Below are 20,962 nucleotides of genomic sequence, written 5' to 3' on the forward strand. Positions count from 1 at the left end.
ATCCCATTTTAAAATAGATTTCAAAGGAGCCTAGGCAACAGTTTTAATCTAGATGTTGAATTTTTGGGCAGCTAAGGTAAAGTAAAGATAATCTCTCTAAAGGATTTGCATACATTGCTGCTTCTTGATTCTGTAGTGGAAAGGTGCATTCACAGCCTTGAAGAGTTCCCTTCAACTTAAAATAAAATTCTCATGCCAACTTTATAACTGTGGATCAGATGGAATAAAAGTTATGCCAAATATGTTTCAAATGGATGTCTTGGGTAGTTTTAGCACCCAGTTAAAGGTGTCAGAGGTACAGGGTTTAGCAATTTGAATTTACAAATTACTACTTTTTTAAAAAAATGCTTTCTGTGTGAGATAGGAAAGCAAAAGTCTCTCATAGGACTGTGATTTTTTCATAATTCCCTTCTGTGTGTTAATTTTCCTTTCACCAGTTCTTGCAGAACTAAATACAATTTTAAAAAACATATTTAATCCTGTCTCTTTAGGAGCTCAGTGAAATGTTTTGCTTTAACACTTGGTGTCTGCTTGGAGTTCTTAAACATTAAATAATTTTATCTTTATTTTTTCTCTGTGACAGAAAATGTCCTTTAAAACAGGTCCAAATGCACAACCCTCCAGCCAAGGCTGATGGTATCATTCCTAGCTAGGATCCCTGTGCCTCTGGCAGATTTTAGCTTTTCCTGACAAGGGGGTTCTTTATTCCTGGCCATTTACACCATATGGTGAGGAGCTGCAGCTTTTATCCTGAAGCAATGCCTGAGTGCTTTTCAGACCATTTTTATAGGAGCCCCTTCACTCATCACACTCAGAGGAAATGGTTGCCATGTCCCTGCAGCCTCTGCAGCACTGCTGAAAAACTGGGACCACTCTGCAAATTGTTGGTAATGGTGATGACACTGGCCACAGGAGGCCAGCCCCTCAGTGTGAATAAACAATATATAAATAACAAGGTATTAATAAACTGCAGCCTGGACAGGCTCCTCACCCTTCCCACTTCAGGATGAGGGGAAGACAGAACAGGTTTGGGTTTTTCTTGTCCTTACAGCCAACATCAGGTGGAGGTAACAACCCAGGTGGTCTCTGTTCCATGGAAATACAGAATATCCTGAGTTGGAAGGGACCCACAAGGAATTGAGTCCCAGCCCTGTCCCTGAGGTTTCTGCTTCAGTCACTGCTGTGCAGTGGGGAGATGGACAGCAAAGGAAGCAGAAATATTTTTCCACTTCATGCATCCTTTAGGAGGATGGATTGATCAGGGAAAGAGCTGCCACATAGGTGCAGAAGTTAAAGAAACACCAGAAAAAATTCTGAGGTGAACAATACAAAATCACTGGGTGGGAGAGGTTGGAAAGGGCCACAGAGGGTCACTGGTGTCACCTCCCTGCTCCAGCAGGGCCATCCCACAGCACAGGGCACAGGGCTGTGTGCAACTGCAATATTCTGGAATATCCCCAGGAGCTGGGCACTGCCCAGGGCAGAAGTTGTGCCTCCTGTACAGGGGGAATTGCTCAGCCCCTGCCTGTTCCTCTTTTCTCACTTCTTGGCACCACTGAGAATAGCCTGCTGCATCCTCTGTTGGATGCCCAGTGCTAGAGATCAAAGCTTTCTGACATCATTTAAGATAAATCAAATGTGTAGTTTTCCTTTGTGAAAGTTTCTGAAAGGAATTTCTCTTCTCATGCCCCTCTTAAAATCTGTGGGGTGTTTGAGTCAGAAGGCCCCCATTGCCTGGCACCCATTGCCCTTCACAGCAGAGGGAAATCTCAAACTGAAGAAATGAACCAGCAGCTCCAAAATGATGGGTTTTGTCTTTAAAAAGTGGAAATCCTCCTGATCTTATAAGTACATGCCTTAAGCAGAGGCTCTCCAAGACAAGTTTAATGGGAACTCTGGGATCTGGTACTGCAGGACTTCCCACAGCGTCAGCTGGGCTTTTCTGAAAAAAAATCCGATAAAAATGAGGGCTGTGAGAGCCTGGGTGGAGCTGTGTCAGACAGAGTGTGTGGCTGACAGCATTTTTCCAGGAAACTGGACAGTGGGCCCGTGATTTCAGATGCTTTACTAGTTCCTGATGAGCAAACCAGGCTGGGTGAGGCTCAGATAACTCCTGTCCCCACTGTTAGAGACTTTCATGTGGTTTAGATACAGAGCATTTAAATTGTTTTGGATGAGAGACTTTAATGGGAAGGCAGTTTTGGAAGTGCTGGCTGTAATAGCAGCACTGTTAATATTACTGTTTTTGGCATGGCAGACACGAGAAAAGTATTTTTAGTGCCAGACATCTGAGAGGCTTGACAGGGGGTAGCATCTCTTCTCTCTGTCCTGCTCTGCATGTGGCTTTAACTTGAAACCATTATTCCCTCTGGGCCAGCAAACAATTTTGGCTAAAAATTGCCTTGGAAGTGGGAGACAAGGATCAGTTTCACACATGTGGGCAGAACCCACACATCATATTCCTCCCTCTTCCACAGATAAGCTGTGAGGGAGTTTCCTGAAATACTTCACTCGACAGAGGAGAGGAAATATTTTTTTGAAGGGAGAGGTGCTTTAAAGAAAGGAAGGAATCTGTAATTACATAACTTTAATTGTGCATTTTAATGACTTTGATTTTCAGGTAGCAAATCAGTAGGAATCCATCCTCAAATAGGCTGCTTTACCCCAAAGCATAAACATGTTTTCTTATCCAATCTGTGTATTTATGTTTGAGAGCAAAACTCTCTAAGAAATATCTTTAAAGTATTGGTTTTGTTTAATATTTTTATTTTTGGTTTTGTTTTCCAATAAGCAAAAAAATTACAAAACCTTTAAAGAGACTGAGTATATGAAATTGCTGTTTCAAAGGTAGATATTAATGAACCCACTGCCAGGAAAGCAATGCAAGATGTTAAACTTCCCTGCTTTGAAGAGTTCTTCTTTCTGAATGGAATAAAATTGAAGTAATGTAGGAGAATTACCTTGAAAGCTGTGAGTGGATGATTCTGAAAGCTTCTTCCCACCATGATGATGATGATGATGATGATGATGATGATGATGATGATCATGGTTGGTTCAGCATCAATGGGTACCAGATCTAAAAGGTGAAATATTGCAGCACGTTCCAGATGGACAGAGCTACAGACATTGTGAATGTGGCTTCTGGTTCAGGACTTTGCAATAAAGGTTTACCTACAGGAAATGAGGAAAAAGCATAATTTCTTTTAGAGCTGTGTGAGACCTCTTTTTTCCTGCCTGAAACTAGATCTTATTCTGATATATAGATGCATTAATGGAAATAACTTCATTTTCTGAGTGAAGCTTGGTCACCCCTTTGAAATCTGGGCAAGTTTGAACTTTACATCCAAGTAGGTGACTCCAGAAGGAGCCAGTGTGACCAGCCTGGAGCTTTCAGATAACCAGCATAAGCAGAAATATTTCCCTCCTTAAACTCAGCTTTAGCCTGGTAGGCCAGAAAATCTCCAAACTGACAGAAGTAGTTTCGTTTTGACTGAGGCTGTTTTGAAATCCTCCCCTCCTCACACACATGTGCAGTTTGGCTGTTATTTATCACTTTAAATTGTCCCCTATCAAATATGAAAAGTGTTATGAGTAGCTGGGATGAAGTGCAGGCTCTGAGGAAGACAGTGATAAAACTCCCCTGGCTTTAACAGAGGCAGGATTTAACCCTCACCCTCTGTTTTTTAGCTCTGTATGTATTTCTGTTGGTGATGAACTATATAATTTCTTGGAATTTTATTTTGGCAGGCTTCAGTGCATGATAATAGCATTTATTTTTAAAAGTCAAGTTGCTAGCTTTGTAAAAGAAAATTAAATACTCACTTCTAAGCATAATTAGTCAACTTAAAAAAAAAGAGATAAGAGTCATCCAGAGGGAGATGACAAGATAAACTGATGAGTAGAGCTCTTAAGGCCAAGGGTTTGAATATATTTTAACAAACTGTTTAAGTTCTGTCTTTTAAGTACTGTCTTTTTTCTTCCATTTTATCCATGAACATGGACCTGTTTTCTGCATATTTGTACAGATATTTGTACAGATATTTGTACAGATATTATTTTGAAGTGATCCACACATTGCATCAATCCATTCATAGCTTGAGCAAGCCCCATCCTGAATTCACTAAGTTGATTTAAAAACCTGTACTCAAAGCTGTAAGACTGGTGAGCTCCCTGCATTTCCTGTAGCAGATTTTGTTAAAGGATGATTGAAATTGTCCAAGCTATGGGACAAAAACAAATCCAGCAGGGCTCATTTTCCGCTGAAATCATTCTGTGCAGAACTCCCACAAATAAATACTCAGTGAAAAGTCACTTGTATCCTCAGCCTCCAAAGCATCACAGCCTTGCCATAATTTCATGTCAGTCACTTCAAAATGTACCACATCAAAAACTACAAATATTTTCTTTTTTTACAACTGGAGAATATATGGATTGGCCATACTTATTTTGGAAGGCTGAGGTAGCACACAGACTGGTAATTCCTTTTCTGTATGGAGCTATAAATACAGTCACTAATTGTGCTACGTTTTAAGGGAGTTTGTAGAAAATTATCCTGTGTTTTTGCTAGCAGTGTTTGTTGACTCTTGAAGATAAGTGATTAAAAAATGAGCTTGTGAAGTGTCAGAAATGCCAAATAGTAAATATTTTTTAAAATAGGCAAATATTTGCCTGAATTATTATTATTATTGATAATATTATTATTAATTTTAATATATTATTATTATTTTGACACATAATGATAAAGCATTAATGTAAGGAATATATTATACAAAACCATGATAATCACTAAGGTTATAAAATATCTTTATGATCTTCCAAAATCCAGCATATGTAAACTTTGTTGAATTAGTAGTGATGTAGTTTGACATACAAATGGCTTGGGAGGTTTGGATGAAAAGCATTCATCTTGGCACTTGAGGCTGTTTGTTTGTATTTGGAGGGGTTTTTTTGTTTACTTTTTTAAAGAACATGTATACACAGGTTCATATATCTCAGAGATTTTTTGTTAGGTTTCATTTCACCTGCCTTCAGACATCTGTAATGTCTGCATTTAGACTATTTATCTGAAGCTCTTTTTGGAGAATCACAGAATTACTGAGGTGGGAAGAGCCCCTGAGGATCCCCAGTGCCACCCCAGTGCCACCAAACCCTGTCCCCAAGGGCCACATCCAGCCTGCTCCTGAGCACTGCCACAGACAGTGACTGCAAACCTCCCTGGGCAGCTCATCCCAACCCTCACCACTCTGACAGGGAAATTTTCTTTCCCAATCTCCACCCTGAGCCTGCCCTGGTGCCATTTGAGGCCATTTCCTCTCCTCCTTTCCCTGCCCCTCCTGGCAGGGACTTGTGCAGAGCCACAAGGTCCCCCCTGAGCCTCCTTTTCTCCAGGCTGAGCTTTCCCAGCTCCCTCAGCCATTCCTCATAACTCACATTTTCCAATCCCTTCCTTAGCTCCATTGCACCTCAATGTCCTTTTTCTTAACGTGAGGGAGTCAAAAACCTTTCTTTCTTTTTCTTTCTTTCTTTTCTTTCTTTCTTTCTTTCTTTCTTTTCTTTCTTTCTTTCTTTCTTTCCTTTTTTCTCTTTCTTTATTAATTTCATTTTTTCTCTTTCTTTATATCTTTGTTTCTTTCTTTCTTTCTTTCTTTCTTTCTTTCTTTCTTTCTTTCTTTCTTTCTTTCTTTCTTTCTTTCTTTCTTTCTTTCTTTCTTTCTTTCTTTCTTCTTTTCCTTCCTTCCTTCCTTCCTTCCTTCCTTCCTTCCTTCCTTCCTTCCTTCCTTCCTTCCTTCCTTCCTTCCTTCCTTCCTTCCTTCCTTCCTTCCTTCCTTCCTTTCTTTCTTTCTTTCTTTCTTTCTTTCTTTCTTCCTTCCTTCCTTCCTTCCGTTGCAGCATTTCCTCCTCAGGTGGGAAGGAACCTGACATTTTTAAAGGCAAAAATAACCTCAGATTAAATCAGTTTTTGCAAATGACCCAGGAAACTCAATTCCTACAGAGCACACCCTGCACAGAAGCTCTGGGGGTGTTTTTTCCCTTGGGTTTTTCCCACCTTTGGGAGCAGGGCAGGGTTGTCCCAGGGCGGTGGCTTTGGAGAAGTGGAGCTGTCCAGCACCTCCAGCTCCTCAGGGCACTGCTTCTGCTCCAGAGGGGACAGGAAAAACCCTCACCATTCCCAACAAACACTTCTCCTGCTCCACAGCTGCTCCCAGCAGCGCTTCTGGAGCCTCCCATTCTTGGGGGGCTGCGCCATCGTCTGAGACATCATCCACAAATGTTCAGCACAAGTGGAGCAGGAAGCTCTGCTCTGGAAGATGCTCTTGGAAGGCTGCAGCCTTCAAAGCTGGCTCCCGAGCCCTGCCCCGTGGTACACGGCCTTTGTTTTGCATAAATGTTTGTTTTAATGAGGTAGTGCAATGCAGATCGTCCAAATCAAAAACATCTGATGCACCCTAGGCAAGAGAAAGGCAATAACTACACAGATTTTTGAGGAGGGCTAGTCATACCACAGGCTACCATTATAACTGAAAAAACAACAAGAATTTTAATATAGCTGTCTGGCCAAATATATTAATTTAAATTGAATGGCTTTTTCTGATATTATAGCTGTGAGGCACAATGTTCTACTGGCAGGCGTCTTCAAAACCTTTTTTAGAAGATTTGCTTCAAATTATTTCTGTGCACCAGATCTTGATGGTATGTGCATTTGGGAGTCTGACCAAAGGGAAGAAAAAAGCTTTTGATTAAATCAATGACCTTTCCTGGAGGTTGAATGGAATGGAGATTGTAATACAAAAAGCTGCCTCCTCCAACAGTGTTTTCTTCAAAACATTTGCTCTGAGCTCTCCTCCATTAACTCTGCCCTAAGTTTTTCACAAATGTTTGTATCCTTGTTCCAGCACAGAAATATTATTTCCCACCAGCAAATCCTTTAAAATAAACTTTAGTCATTTCCATGATTATTTCCTCGCACAATTTGCTGACCACCAGTTTCCTTTCTTTGCCAGAGAATCCTGTTGTGTTTCTCCAAAACCTGGCAAAACTCAGCTAATTGGATCTCTTGGCAGACCAGAGACATTTTCCTGCTTGCTTGCAGGAGAAAAGTGTGATCATTTCTTAATGATTTTCTGAATTGATTTCACTTGATAAAAAATAGCATCAACTTATCCTGGCAAATATAAAGATATTTATAATTTAATTATAATACTTTGTAATTATTCCATGAAGCAAAACTCTGTGAAGCCACTGAAGCTGAGAACAACGTGGAACATCCTTCTCCAGTGGGGATGTTCATGAAAGTTGAGTCTCACAACCAACACCTTGGCACAGCTTGGAGGGCTCTCTTAGGATTCCTTCTCACACTATCAGGATATTGGTTCTCTGCAGCCCAAGTTCTTTTTGAGAGCAAAATAAATCTGAAGTGACCTTTTTAGGGAACACACTTCTGTTTTGGTTTTTTGTTTGTTGTTTTGGGGGTTTTTGTGGTTTATTTAGGGTTTTTTTGTTGTTCTTGTTTTTGTGAGGTTTTTGGTTGGTTGGTTGTTTTTTGTTGGTTTTTTTTTTGCTTGTTGATGCTTGAAGTACCATAAATCACAGAATCTCAGAATGGTTTGTGTTGGAAGGGACAATAAATCCCATCCAGTGCTACCCCTGCCATGGCAGGGACACCTCCCACTGTCCCAGGCTGCTCCAGCCCCAATGTCCAACCTGGAACTGAACATTCCAGGGATCCAGGGGCAGCCACAGCTGCTCTGGAACTCCATCCCAGCCCCTCCCAGGGAACAATTCCTGCCCAAGATCCCATCCATCCCTGCCCTCCTTCCTCTTCAGGCTCTTCTCTAATTACTAATTAACTATTTCCTGGTTTCATAGCCAATTTTTGATGAATTTGTCTACTTACTTGAATGTTTGTCTGAATTTCCAGCTCTACCATTAGAGTGTTCAGGGTTTTACTTCTGAATACATGCACTTGATTATTTGAAGTTCAGAGTTTTGGAGGACTCAGTGCTGTGATTCAGCTGACAAGGTGCTGTTCAATCAAAGGTTGGACTTGATCGTGGGGATTTTTTCCCAGCCTTAATGATTCTTTGATTCCATGTCCAAGCCTGCATTGAATTTGAACATTTCCCAGAAAAAAAATAGTTCTAATTTATAAGCCTGGCTCTTATGAAACAGAGCTGGATTTTTCTTAATTCTCCCAGGGCTGGACTTGGAGAGGTGCTGGTTCCCCAGGACCTTGGATGGGAGAGCACTTTGCTGCTAGTCCTGCTCCTCATTTTCTGGAAACTTTCTGTATAATAATTAACATTTTATTAGCTCCCCATCTAAGATTTTTGCTTCTTCCACTGATCCCTGCAATTCCATACATTTCCACCTTCATTCACCTTCCAATCTTGGCTTCAGGAAGAACCCAAAGACTTTCAGGATAAGCTTAAAATTCACTGAGTGTAAAGAGGTTCGAACATCTGCTTGGAGTGAAATCTCAAATGAAACGTCCTTCCTGAACAAGGATGTTCTCCTGAGTCAGCCCCTGCATGCAGTGCCTCAGAATGGGCCAGGCTGTCCCTCGAGTGTGTCAGACACTCCGGATGCTCTCAGAAGTGGTTGATCTGATGAAAGAATTCATCTCCGAGTCATAAAGAAACCACAAGTTTCCTTCACTTTCGGTCTGCTGCTTTGATATTGTTGGTCAGCAGTTCTCCTCAAAAACCATCCCCCATCCCTAATGATCTGTTTTATGCAGCCTGATTTACCCACTGCATAAAAATGTTTGTCCCCCTGCTGTATCCTCTGTGTTTCCTTCCTTGGATATTCTAAATATTTGGGGGAGGAGGCTCTTTCCATGTCTCGCCCAGGGAATCTCCATGTGATTGAAGCCTGAAATAACATGCTCTTATCTCATGAATTCATGTGTATTATTTCCAAAAGGTACTTTAATGCATGAGATTCGTTTTAATCTGGAGGTGTTCCAATTTAAAAATTATTAACTTAAATAAATAAATAATTTTTTTTTTAAGTGTAGGAAAAAGGCACCCCACTCAATAAGAAAATTAACATGAGGGAGAAAATCCCTCCAATGAACTTTCACCTGTAGCAGCTGAACATTTTGTTAAGAGCTGAACACACGAAAATCATCTTTGTAATTGAAGAGTCGATTGTTTTCAGTTCTTTTGTACGGTCTTTAAATTAATAACATAAATCCCCACATATGATTGTGGATGTTCATGGTGCACAGAGTGCTGTGGTTTGGTATAGGAAGCTTGAAAAAGCAATGTTTTCCAACCTTACTTGAACTAACTCGTTTAATCTTATTTGTTATCCCCTGCAATTTCTTTTGTAAAGGACAATTTCTGGAATGACAGCTGAGTAACATCAACCTTGCTGTAATTCTTTGCATTTTTTTCCATTCCTATTAGAAGCTCAAGCCAGAAAAATACCCCAATTTTTTGGCAGTTGATGAGAACCACTGACTGATTTTTGACTCTGCAATTATATGGTTCTGTGTCAAATTAGGCATTCCAAATTCTTTCCTCCTGGAGAGAGCTGTGTGGCTGGCAGTGTCTCAGTGGACTTGCTTGGATCCTACTTGTGATGTTGGCAGATGCTTTGGTCCTGCACGTGCTTGGCTTGAACAAAGCCTGCACAGACACAGCTTGGAGAGAAATGCTCTCCTTTATGACTTTATTCCCATGTGATGCTGATATTCCAACGGCAAACAAAGCTTCTCTGACCTCAGAGCTGGGGCTGCTGATGTGCAGGACCTGGGGCAGGTTTGGGACTGAAGGTTCTGATTCAGGAAATTCTGAGATTCTCAGAAAGTGTCATTTTGCAGTTTTGGTGTTTGCAGTTCCTGCTGCCCCACGTCTCACAGGAGGATTGAGCAGCAAGGGGAGGTTGAGCTCTGAGTGGTGAATCTTCTCCTGGCTGTGTTGGAAATTCAGGGATGGAGATGATCCCAGTGCTGAGCCTGAGCATATCCAGCCCTGCTGTGGGCAGAGGAGTGGGGGCTCCCTCTGAAAACTTTGAGAATCATCCTCATTCCTTCCTTTGCTTTCACCAGTGCTCTGATAAACCAAGTGTGGAAACCACTTAAAAACACCAGCTCAAAGGAATGCCTGATGGTTTCAAAGCCTCCTTTTTTTTTGTTCAGGCCAAAATGACCCAGCAGGTTTGTCCTGAGCTAACAAATGTCTCCAGCTGTCCCCAAAACCCCATTCTTTGGCAAATAACTGCACTACCCATAAATAAATACAGTTTCATTGGGCTGTGATGGAAGAGATGCAGAATGGTGAGAGGTCCTGGAAAGTCTGGAACCTTGGAGGGGAAGGAGCTCTGTGTTTAAGTGTTCAGGTGTTAAACCACCTGAATTTAGGCCACCCTAAATACTTGTGTTTAGTTGGCAAAGCAGGCTGAGCTGCTGAGAAACTCCTGAGGCAGTCCTGGCTCTATCAGAACTGTCAGCAGCTCAGGGTGGAAGGTCAGTATTCCACATCAGGCAGGAAAGTCCATGCTTTCTGAAATTTTTCTGCATTTTTTTCACCTGCTGTTTAAATCACCTAAAGCTCTGATGACAGTGATAAATCTCACAGGTGACTCACACTGGACATACAAACTTCAATCATCTGTGCCTGTGGGGTGTGAAGGAACATACCCAGGCTTGCTAACAGCTACAATGAAACATCTCATAAAAAGTGAAAATTTAAAAGAATAACGCCCCAAACCTGTGAAACCACATCCATAAATTTGTTCCTTATATTTTATGTAGTCTTCACTGAACTCAGTGAGAACACAGTGTTGTGTAAAGATAAGCCAGCTGTGAGTCTTTGCAGGACTGCAGCTCATGTCTGTGGTGTTATTTTCAAACCCCAAATGAGATCATTAGAAAGAAATCCAGCAGTTTCAGTCACCAAGTGACACATCACAGGTACCAGCAGTGTCCTTTGTTGAACCCAGGAACTGAAAACTATGAAATATTACCAAGTAAATAAAACATAAATCTTGGTTACTTTAAGGAAAAATTTTCTACTTTTTCTTTCCTGTTCTCTTTTCCTTTTTCCTTTTTTCAAATGCCAGATCATAAAAATAAAATGATGGTGGCATGAATAACATTTTTTTGGCCCTCTCATCATAACCTATTTGCCACTTATAAACCAAAATGCTTTGGGTTGGAAGGGACAATAAATCCCATCCAGAGCCACCCCATCCATGGCAGGGACACCTCCCACTGTCCCAGGCTGCTCCAACCTGGAACTGAACATTGCAGGGATCCAGGGGCAGCCACAGCTGCTCTGGCAATTCCATCCCAGCCCCTCCCAGGGAACAATTCCTGATTCCCAAGATCCCATCCAACCCCACAGTGAAGCCATTCCCTGTGTGCTGTCCCTGCAGCCCTTGGGAATTGTCTCTCTCCAGGTTTCCTGCAGCTCCTTCAGGCCCTGCAAGGCCACCCTGAGCTCAGCCCAAAGCTTCTCCTGTGCAGGCTGAACAATCCCAGCTGTGCCAGCTTTTCCTCATGGCTTGGTTGTTAGAAGTGTGTGGGATGCTGGTTACAACTTCATGGGGCAAAAGAGGATCACCCCTCCATCAAGATCCTGAATTCTGACTGGAGGCACAATCTGGGACAGGCTTTCCTCAAGATTTCCAGATTTCCACTGCTCTTTTTGGGGAAATGCTGTAGGAATTTAGATCCAAATGTTTTAACCAGGATTCTCTTCCATAGACCAGTCACCATCCTGCAGTGTGAGAAATTCTGGAGTAAAATTAAGTGATTCCAAGTCAGATCCTGACAGGATCATTTTAAAAATCCACATTTCAGCTGAAAATAGAGATGCAGACACACCATGCAGGTGACTGCCATGAAAAGTTTGGCATTTTCTAGGCCAGGCTCAAAACACAGATCCTGGTCAGAATAAGTGCCCCATTCCATGGAATAATGCTGCATACAGAATTTAATTCCTGTTCTGCTGGATCCCAGCTAATTGTGAGTGGTAGTTGGGAAAGTCACAGGCCACCAAGGTAATTCAACACACATGTAGCAAGCTTTTCACACAAGTCTGGCAAGCCTCTCACAGTAGGAGAAGGCTTTAGAGATTCTTTCCCCAGCCTTAAATCGTGTATTAAATCCTATCAATTATTGGTTCCCTCCCTGTTTCCACTTCTGCTCATTTTTTGTTATTGGGCAGTACTTTTTGTGCCTTGTAACAGGATTAACTTAGAGCCCTCTGAAATTCAGAATTTCCATTTTGCAGCAACTCCCATTGGAGCAAAACAAATTTTGCCATTCATGTTGGTGGAAGCAGGACATTGTCTTTATTTTCATTTTATATATTTATTTCTTGATACTATATTCTTATTCTGCATTTCTTTCTTAAAACACTGTGTGACCTACAAAGTGCTTTAGATACAGGTAAAAAGGTTGTGATGATCATGACAAATCCCAGATCTGTAAAAGCTCTGAGTTAGATTTAACTTGGCAATTAACTATATTCAGTGTTCTTTTTCTAAATGCCCACAGCTTTTTATCCATTAAAGTAAATGAGTAGTCCCCAGGAGAAAATATTTTGGTTTATTGTTGCCAAGGCCTTTGATTTCAATGTTGTACTTTAAAGATAATAATCTCATTTTCTTATATGCTGTTGGAAATATCTCTCTCTAGACATACTGAGGTTTGAAAATACAGAAATCAGATCAGGTAGGACTTAATGTGGAATTTCTTGTGTGTTTGGAATAGTTGGTATTTGACACCAGGCCTTACAGAGCCAATGTGATTAGTATTTTTAAATTTAATTTTCTAACTGTTATAAAATCATGTAGCTAAGCAGTATTAGCTAACTGATTTTTTTACTTTTTTTTTTTAACCTCACGAGGCATATGGTATTAGTGGGTCTTTAAAAGAGACAGAAATATCAGACAGTTACAGAAAAATGTGAATTTTATCCTTTTTGGATTACACAGCCTGGTCTTGGGAATATTCCTAGAAGATGTAACATCACACTTCCCAAATGCTTAATTTCTAATGAGTTTTTTGAATCTTATGACAAAACAGAATTTCCCTTTGGTGGAGGGCAGCTAAGTGGAAAAAGGCTGATTGACACTGAGGAAAAAGATGGGTGGGAAATCCATTTTTTTTTGCTGTTTTTCAAATATTACACTGAGTTCATAATTAACATAAAGGTGTTTCACAGTGCTGAGGGTTTCTGCTGTCCCTGAGTGTGGGCATGGTGCTCCAAGAGTGGCAGATTTCAGTTTTTAGGAATGATCTGGGTTAGCCCCGGTCTTTCGGGGTCACCGAGTTCCAAACACAGATACTCCACATCTGTTTCTTGTTCACAGCCACTAACAAAGAAGTACAATATAGAGAGTCCCAAACAGCAGAGTGTGAGAGACACTTTAATAGGTTCCATTCTTGATGAAAACCTTGGAGCAGCCTCACTAATACGGGGTAGAAATCCAATATTCCAGCCAGATTTGCTGTGTGCAGTGGCCATCAGTCCAGGGCTGGGAGGACTTTGAAGGACACTGTCCAATAACCACTTAAAATCATTTAAAACCATTGTATAGTTCACTTAAAATTACCTGAAACATTTTTGGAAGTATTTTGTTTTGGTATTGTGCTTTGGTTTTTTTGTGGTTTTCTTTTTTTTTTTTTTTTTTTCATTTTTGTGTCCTGCATTATCATTGTCACTTTAAATTAGTATCAGTCATAAAACAAATATGTTTTCATACCATTGGCAACTTTGAGCTGAACATTTCAGTGCACTTTAATTCATCAATTAATTAATCAATCTACACAGTGCCCCTTTGGCATTTGGTGGTACAAATGTTAATATTTCAGAGGTGGGAAGTTAAGGAAGAGTGGAAGGGAAGTTAAGGTGAGATTCATCCCATGTAAGCAGAGCTGTCAAAAATTGGGAATAGTAAAGGTTCCCTTTGTAGGGAAGGGAAGAAGAATACTTTAAAGGTGAAATTCATCTTTTTCAAGGAGCAGTTGTAGGTGAGATTGAACAAAATTATGAAGGTAGGAATTGAAGAAATCTTGAAGAACTAGTTCTGACACCTACATTTAAAATCCTAGAAGTCTGAAGTGAATCCCACTTCAGTACAGAGGAATTCAATTCCCTATCTGCAAAAGAGTCCCAGCATTTCCCAATCAATGCATTGATTGTTGAAAATAATTCCAGTGTCATCTAAACTGAGCTTCTGTTTCATTTCCCAGCTCTGTGGTGTTTTTTGGTTTTTTTTTATGTAACCACTATAGCTGGTCTCCAGAAAAGGTGGGCAACCAGTGATGTAGCCACCAAAAATATTTTGGGTGGTAAAATCATAAATAGCTTGGGTCACAGATAAGAGTTGGTAAATGAAATACTTTGATTTTCACTTTGAAAACTTCCAGCATTTCTTTTCTGCAAAGCTTTTTTCCATGGGAAAAAGCCATTCTTGGCTGTTGTTATTTCATGAAGTAATGTTAAATTAAAAAGGTGTCCCCAAATCAGGTTCTCTCTCATGTTTTCAGTTCTGCCAGAGTGAATTCATTGTGAGAGGAGAGAAAGTGAGGATGGGGGAAAATCGTGATGGGATTGATGGTCCAAATGGTTTGGAGCAGCTGAAGGGAGGAAGCAAAAGTGGGAATGCAGTAAGGACCAGCAGCCCTGAGTGCAGGGTGCAGGAAAAAATCCTTTTCACAAGTATTCTCTTTACTGAAAGGTGTCAGTGCTGGCTTGGGAAAGAGCTGTTGGCTGCCTGGTGTGGAGGATGCTCCTTTCCAGGAGCAGGGAGCACCATCTAGTGACCACAGGGCTGCCCACAGGGCAGGGAGCAGGGACAGGACAGGGGACACCTCCCTGCTCCTGCTCTGTGCTCCAAGCCTGCCAGGGAGGGAGCTGAGAGGCACAAAAGCATCGCTGGAGGAGAGGATGCTTTTTGTGGGATGCAAATTGTGTTGTCCCCATGGTCAGGTAGTGAGAATTATTTTAATTGCCTGGGTTTGGATGTGTGTTTGGATTTTGGGGAATGCCTGACTCCATTCACAGTGCCTTTCCCAGGAGCTCAGCTCCACGTTTCCATGGGTCAGTGGGTGTGAGCCCATCCCAGAGCTGGAGAGCTGGATCCTGTATTTCTCAGGATGGAGTTTGTCCTGTGCCCTCAGACTGGTGCTGCATCAAAGCCACTCCAGACATGGAAAAGGTCCCTGCAGCATCCCCAAAGGCACAACATTCCCAGGGTCAGGGGGTCAGGGGGTCTGGGGAGCAGAGCCCATCCCCCCTGAGCTGCTGACCCTGCACCCCTTTGGGCACATACTGCAATTCCTTTCCTTGTTTCACTCTTAAACCCCTCATTGTGAGACCTTTCATGTGGTGAGGGGAGTTGTTACCCCTCTCTGAGCAGATTCACTGATATTTTTATCAGGGTCTGTGGAAAACTGGGAATTACAGGGATGCAGTCCAGTTGAAGGGCTTGGTAAGAGTGTACTTGACCCTCACACACCAAACTGAGCATGGCCAAACTCATGTTGGGAGCTGCATTTGGGCAAAATGCTGAATTTCCTTGAGAGGATCAATACCTTTACAAATGTGTCTTCATGTGCTGTGAAGTAGCAGTAATTTGCTTGGACTTCTTAAAATCTGCTTCCAAAAACTGCAGAGCAAATTATTTTATTATGCTCCAGTTTTTTTATTTGTAGCCTGGTTCTACCTAGAGGAGAGCCTCCTTTTTACCTGGAAGGTTGGTGAGGGGAGCAAAACTCACTTCTTTTCTGTACTGTCTTTTCTTGTAATACCCACATCTGCAGACACTGTATGCACCCATTCCAAGCATAACAAAAGGGTGAATGTGTCTCCAGTTTTCCAGCTATTTACCCAAGGATTTTTGGACAGTTCAAGGGATGGAAATTACCTTATTACCATTGCAGAGTGTGTCTCTAATCTCTTGGTCAGCCCAGAGCAGAGTTCTTGCTTTACCTCCCATACAGCAAGGAGAATTACAGATCTATTAACATAGGGAATATGGCAATATATTTCCTTTGTATTTCACAGAATCATGGAATGGTTTGGATTGGAAAGGATCTTAAAGATTTTCTAATTCCAGTCCCCTGTCATGGCAGGGACACCTCCCACTGTCCCAGGCTGCTCCAACCTGGAACTGAACATTGCAGGGATCCAGGGGCAGCCACAGCTGCTCTGGCAATTCCATCCCAGCCCCTCCCAGGGAACAATTCCTGCCCAATATCCCATCTAAACTGAGACAAAAAATGAAGAAGTAAGGAATAGTTCATCAAAAACCAAGAAAATGAGGAATGCCTGACATTTACTATGCTTGCAAAAAGCAGGAGGAGAAGCAAACTGGTCTGTGATAAATGGAGCCACAACTTACAAACAGGGTGAGGGGTGCAAGACTACCAGTAATAAGTAATAAATCCAAAATTCTAAACCAGCAAAAACTAATCTCAAAGTCTAAAATGCACCCAAAAAGTTAAGATGCATACTCCAAAAACAAAATTTAAAAGTTCAAGTGCAAGAAAAACTTTAAAAGCCTTTGTCAGAGACCCCCAACAACCCCTAAATTAAAAAAGCACAAGCACAAAAAAACTTTTAGTTCATTTTAATGCAAAGCAAGAGTAAGCAAAATTAAGCAAAGATAAATATGTATTAGGAATATTGCATAATCCCAGACTTTTAAAAAATTAATAGAGCAATAGTTTAAAGTTTCAGTGTGCATGCTTTTAAAAAAATTATCCCCGTGCACCTCAGCAATAAATAAATGCATACCTACTTTATAACTCTTATTTCTCACAAATTATAAAGTCCTTTCCATGTATCAAAACCTACTCTCAGTTTGAAGCCATCCCTCTTTGTCCTGTCCCTCCATGCCTGTGTGACAAGTCCCTGTCACCTGAGCCCATGTAAAACACATTTGAGGTGTTTAGGTGAGTACACACAAACTAAGCATGTCTCTGGTACATCCTAGAAAGGATGCAACAAGCAAAACACCTCTTTTATTTGGAATTTCATCTTCTTCGTTTAGGATTCAGCCTGATCATTTTTTTGCTTGATAAAACCAAATCTTCAGGTCTGTCCAGGGCCCTGTTGGTTTAAGCAGGTTTAGATCAGCATAGATTGGATCTTTCACCTCCAGTTTGGAAAGATCTTCTCTAAAGAGGGAACTCTTGAGTCCTACAGGTAGGAAGCACTTCAAGCAGAGTTTAAGGCTTTAAGGAAAGAGTTTAAGCACAGCTGTAACTAAAGCATGTGCAACTCCCCTGCTTTGATCAAGACACTTAAGCACATGTTCAGTGTTAACACATGCTGGGGAATTTCGCTGCTCTGTAGTTTCCAGATGCAGGCTGAAGGTGGGGGAATATTCCAGCCAGGACAAATGAGGGGGACAAGCTTCAGAGAGAAATTAGAGGGGTGACTTGTGTGGATTTTTTTCATGTTTTTATTCTCTTTGTTGACCAAGATTTTCAAACTCACAGAGCGTTGTTTCAGACAATAACACACATAACAAAACCATTTTTTCTTTCTATTTAACCTTAAAAAAATCAGAAAAGAGAAAAATAGTAGAAGTGTTTGTACTGTTTTTCTTTTGCAGCTGGTGATGGTGATTTGATAACCCAATATTTTCCTTGCCTCACAATACCAAGGCTCTGCTTGCAATTGGATCGGCCTCAGCGTAAGCACTCAGAAATCTGCCTGTGGGTATTAGTTTGAAAGTCAAATAAACTTCACTGGATTCTTTGGCACAGAATGTGTGCCAGTTCAAAATGGCAAAATCCTTACTGGGCTGTGGGCTCTGTAAAACTTACATAATAATAATAATAGAGCTCAGCAGTGCCTTATGCTTCCAAAATCCCTGTGTAAACCAAGAGACGGTTGGTGTATATGGAGGTGGGATGGAGAAGAATCATTACTAAAAACTGCTTGTGAATGAATTTGTTAGATCCTCTCCACTGGGGAGCTGGAACTGATACTTGCAACCTCTTGATATATTGGAGGAAAAACCAAAATATCAGGGGCTTAACTGGAGTGGAAGTCACCCAACTGAAACATTATACAATGCTTTGAAATTTCAAGAGAAAGGTTCTAATCTTTTGGCTGTCTTGCTCATTGTTTGGAGATGAAAAGGGAGGAAATCAACATCCCCATGAAATACAATTACTATAAATTGCTTTCTTTTCATACTGTTCATAATGAAAATAGGAAAGTTACCTACTCTGCAGGAGCAGTGTAATTTGGTGGATGTAGACTGCTAGAGCAGCCTGCATTTCTATATGGACCAACTACTGGAGAATATAAAATATTATAAAGCAGTGCTGACTGCTCTGAAGCCATGAGAAATCATCTTTACAGTGGAATAAACCAGATCTCCTTAAATTGAACCCTAAAATCAAGCTGAGCTTGTGCAGGGAGTTGATCCTGTGTCCCAAATATTGGATCCAGTGATCCTGGAGCTCTTTCCCACTTTAGTGATTCTGTTTGCCACTGTGCATCCAGGGATTCCCAGCTCTGTGGTCCCCATGGGACACCTGGAAATGAGAATTTCCTGCATCTGGCAGGGCCATTCCCATGAGCAGGGGAAGGTGGATGAGCCTTTGCTCTGCCCTGCTCTGGGGGGGATGGAGCAGCACCTGCAGGGCAATGAGTGAGGGACTCTGTGCACCTCTGGAAAAATGCATTTCACCTTTCTTGGGCCAGGATAGGAGGGGAGCAGTGAACTGGGACTTTCTGCTGTCTTTGTGTGGAAAAAATGTGTGTTGAATGCCAGCAGTCATCACCAGCCACAGAACAACGCTCCCATTTCCTTTCTTTTTTTTTTTTTTTTTTCCTAAGGAGCAGGAGAAGGCGGTGTTGGGAGAGGGTGAGGTCATCTGCTTCCACCAAATAATGCTGCAACGAGCCATTCACTATTTCTTGTTCTCTTTATCGTACCAGAGTCCCTGGTCAGAGGGCAGGACCTTACTACAGCTGGAATTATTTTCCAGGTGACCTGTCCATGGTTGGGTGTTGGCATAGGGAGCAATGAGAAATTAAAAACCTGTTAGAGTATGACCAGCTTTTTAAAAAATGAATAAATTCTCATTTGTTCTAATTTTTTCTTCCATTTTTATGAGTTGTATTTTCAGTCTTTTCAGGTTGAAAGCTCAGAATCTTTTGACACCAGGAATTGTATCTTTTATGAAAATAAAGAAAACTGTGAGGCTTCTAAGTGTGAAAGGATTGTGCCAGCACTGGTTCCTGTGGAATCACTTTTCCTTTTATTTTATATGTATTTTTTTTTTAATGTTCAGGTCTCTTATACAAAGGCCTGGGACAGGGGCAGTGTTTGGTTTGCACAGCTGGAATTCTGGGGTGCCCCATGACTACCAAGTGCTCCAAAAGGACAAATAAAAATATAACACTGAATAAAAAATGGCCATCACACTCTAACCAGGAAGGGAACTGCTAGTGAAACCATCTCATTTCCATTCATGGACAGAGCTGTGAATTAAGGGAAGAACATTCAAGATTTAATACTGTTCATGGCATTCAGCATCTGCTTCTGAAGTTTTATGTCTTTTTGTGACTTCCTCTCCTCAGTAAGAAAGGGACATCAGAAATAATCAACCTATCTGCTTCTTCTCTAAGGAAAAAAATGCTAAATCAGATAGGCTGGAAAGTGTCAATAGCTCAGGAATGCAGGAATGAGGTTAATGGACAAATATAGATGTGGTGTAAGCAGGGCCAGATCTCATTAACATTTTTGGAGTTACACCCATTTATACCCAGCCTGGCTTTGGCCCTGGATCAGCAATTCCCCAGTGCACAGCCTGCATCAAACCACTGCTGAATTTGGCCCATTCCATCTGACATCTGCATCCTGCCTCCAAGTGGCCCTGTCACACTTGGTGCACATCAGATCACACCTGCCTGGGCCGCCACGGGCAATTGACTTTTTTGTTTAAAAAAAAACCAAAAAAAAAATCTAACAACAACAAAAAAAAAATTAAAAATTCAGTCACATATCATCAAGAAAAACAACATTGTTTTAGGACTCTTATCTCTTCACTCCCAAATATCCTGTTTCTTCGAGCTGCGGTGGCCAGGACCAATAGAAACCTCTTCCTGCCATTGGCTGACTTCATTTCCCAGAGTTAGCACAATCTCATCCGCTCTAAACAACCTCATCAAAACTTCTTTCTGGTCAGAGCGAAGCAATAATTATTATTAGCAATTATTAGCGATCAATAATCTTGATCACATTATGGCAAGCACTATTAAGGTAAGCAGGGGGTACCTTTTTTTGCTTGGAATTTTTTTTCTCACCGCCGTGTTCTTTGGTTTCCTTTATCAACCTAGATAAGTTAGAATTGGGCAACACCCCCACTGCCACAATAGAGGACAACAAGATTTCCTTTGTACTGCCTAGTAAATTTCCTTTTTCCTACTCCAACCATCCGCAAGGCTTAAAAACTTCAAACTCGGAAAAAAAATTGGGTTTTTTAAATTCAACTGTTCAGTGGTGTGGATTGCATAGGCGAAGCCCTTTTGTGAGAGCTTCTGAAATTTCTTGTAGGTATCCCTCGGACAACTTGGATGTGTTTGTGGACTGCCATGAGGGGAGAGGGTGTGCACTGGAAAGAAAAAACGGGTTCCTAAGGGCGCTAAACTTTTGGATACTTGGAAATGTCTCTCTTGTGGATGGGGACACAAATTTTAGCCAGCGGGAAGGAGAGGCACCAGCTCTTCTTTCTCTCTCTCATGCAGGTGTTAATTATGTGCTTTTTCTAGGAACTCTTAACCTTAAACTCAGGACCTTTCTGAATCTTATTTTAATGGTGGCGGGAAGATCTCCCGGGCGTGTTCATTTTTATGTTTTAATTTTTTAGACAATAAAAAAATCTCTTCTTGGTGCATAACTTGATCTCGGTGCATGGTTTGTTGGTTTTGGGTGTTTTGGTTTTTTCTTTTAAAGAGTGGCTTTGCTGAGTTTTTTT

At 41.2% G+C, this 20,962-nt stretch overlaps 1 protein-coding gene across 4 annotated transcripts in view; it reads left to right on the plus strand.

Moving 5' to 3' along the window:
- Positions 1–20,962, plus strand: part of ERG (ETS transcription factor ERG) — a 135,196-nt gene that overhangs the window by 54,983 nt on the left and 59,251 nt on the right. For 2 of the 4 annotated variants that reach the window (XM_033053526.1, XM_033053528.1), the window contains exon 1: positions 20,130–20,247. The exons of the other annotated variants lie outside the window; for them this stretch is intronic. In XM_033053526.1, the coding sequence (XP_032909417.1) occupies positions 20,230–20,247 (18 nt within the window). In that variant the 5' untranslated portion in view covers positions 20,130–20,229. Of the gene's footprint in view, positions 1–20,129; positions 20,248–20,962 lie in introns of those variants that run through there. 4 annotated transcript variants of the gene reach the window in all.

The sequence above is a fragment of the Catharus ustulatus genome, chromosome 2 (assembly GCF_009819885.2).
Source record: "Catharus ustulatus isolate bCatUst1 chromosome 2, bCatUst1.pri.v2, whole genome shotgun sequence".
NCBI lineage: Eukaryota > Metazoa > Chordata > Aves > Passeriformes > Turdidae > Catharus > Catharus ustulatus.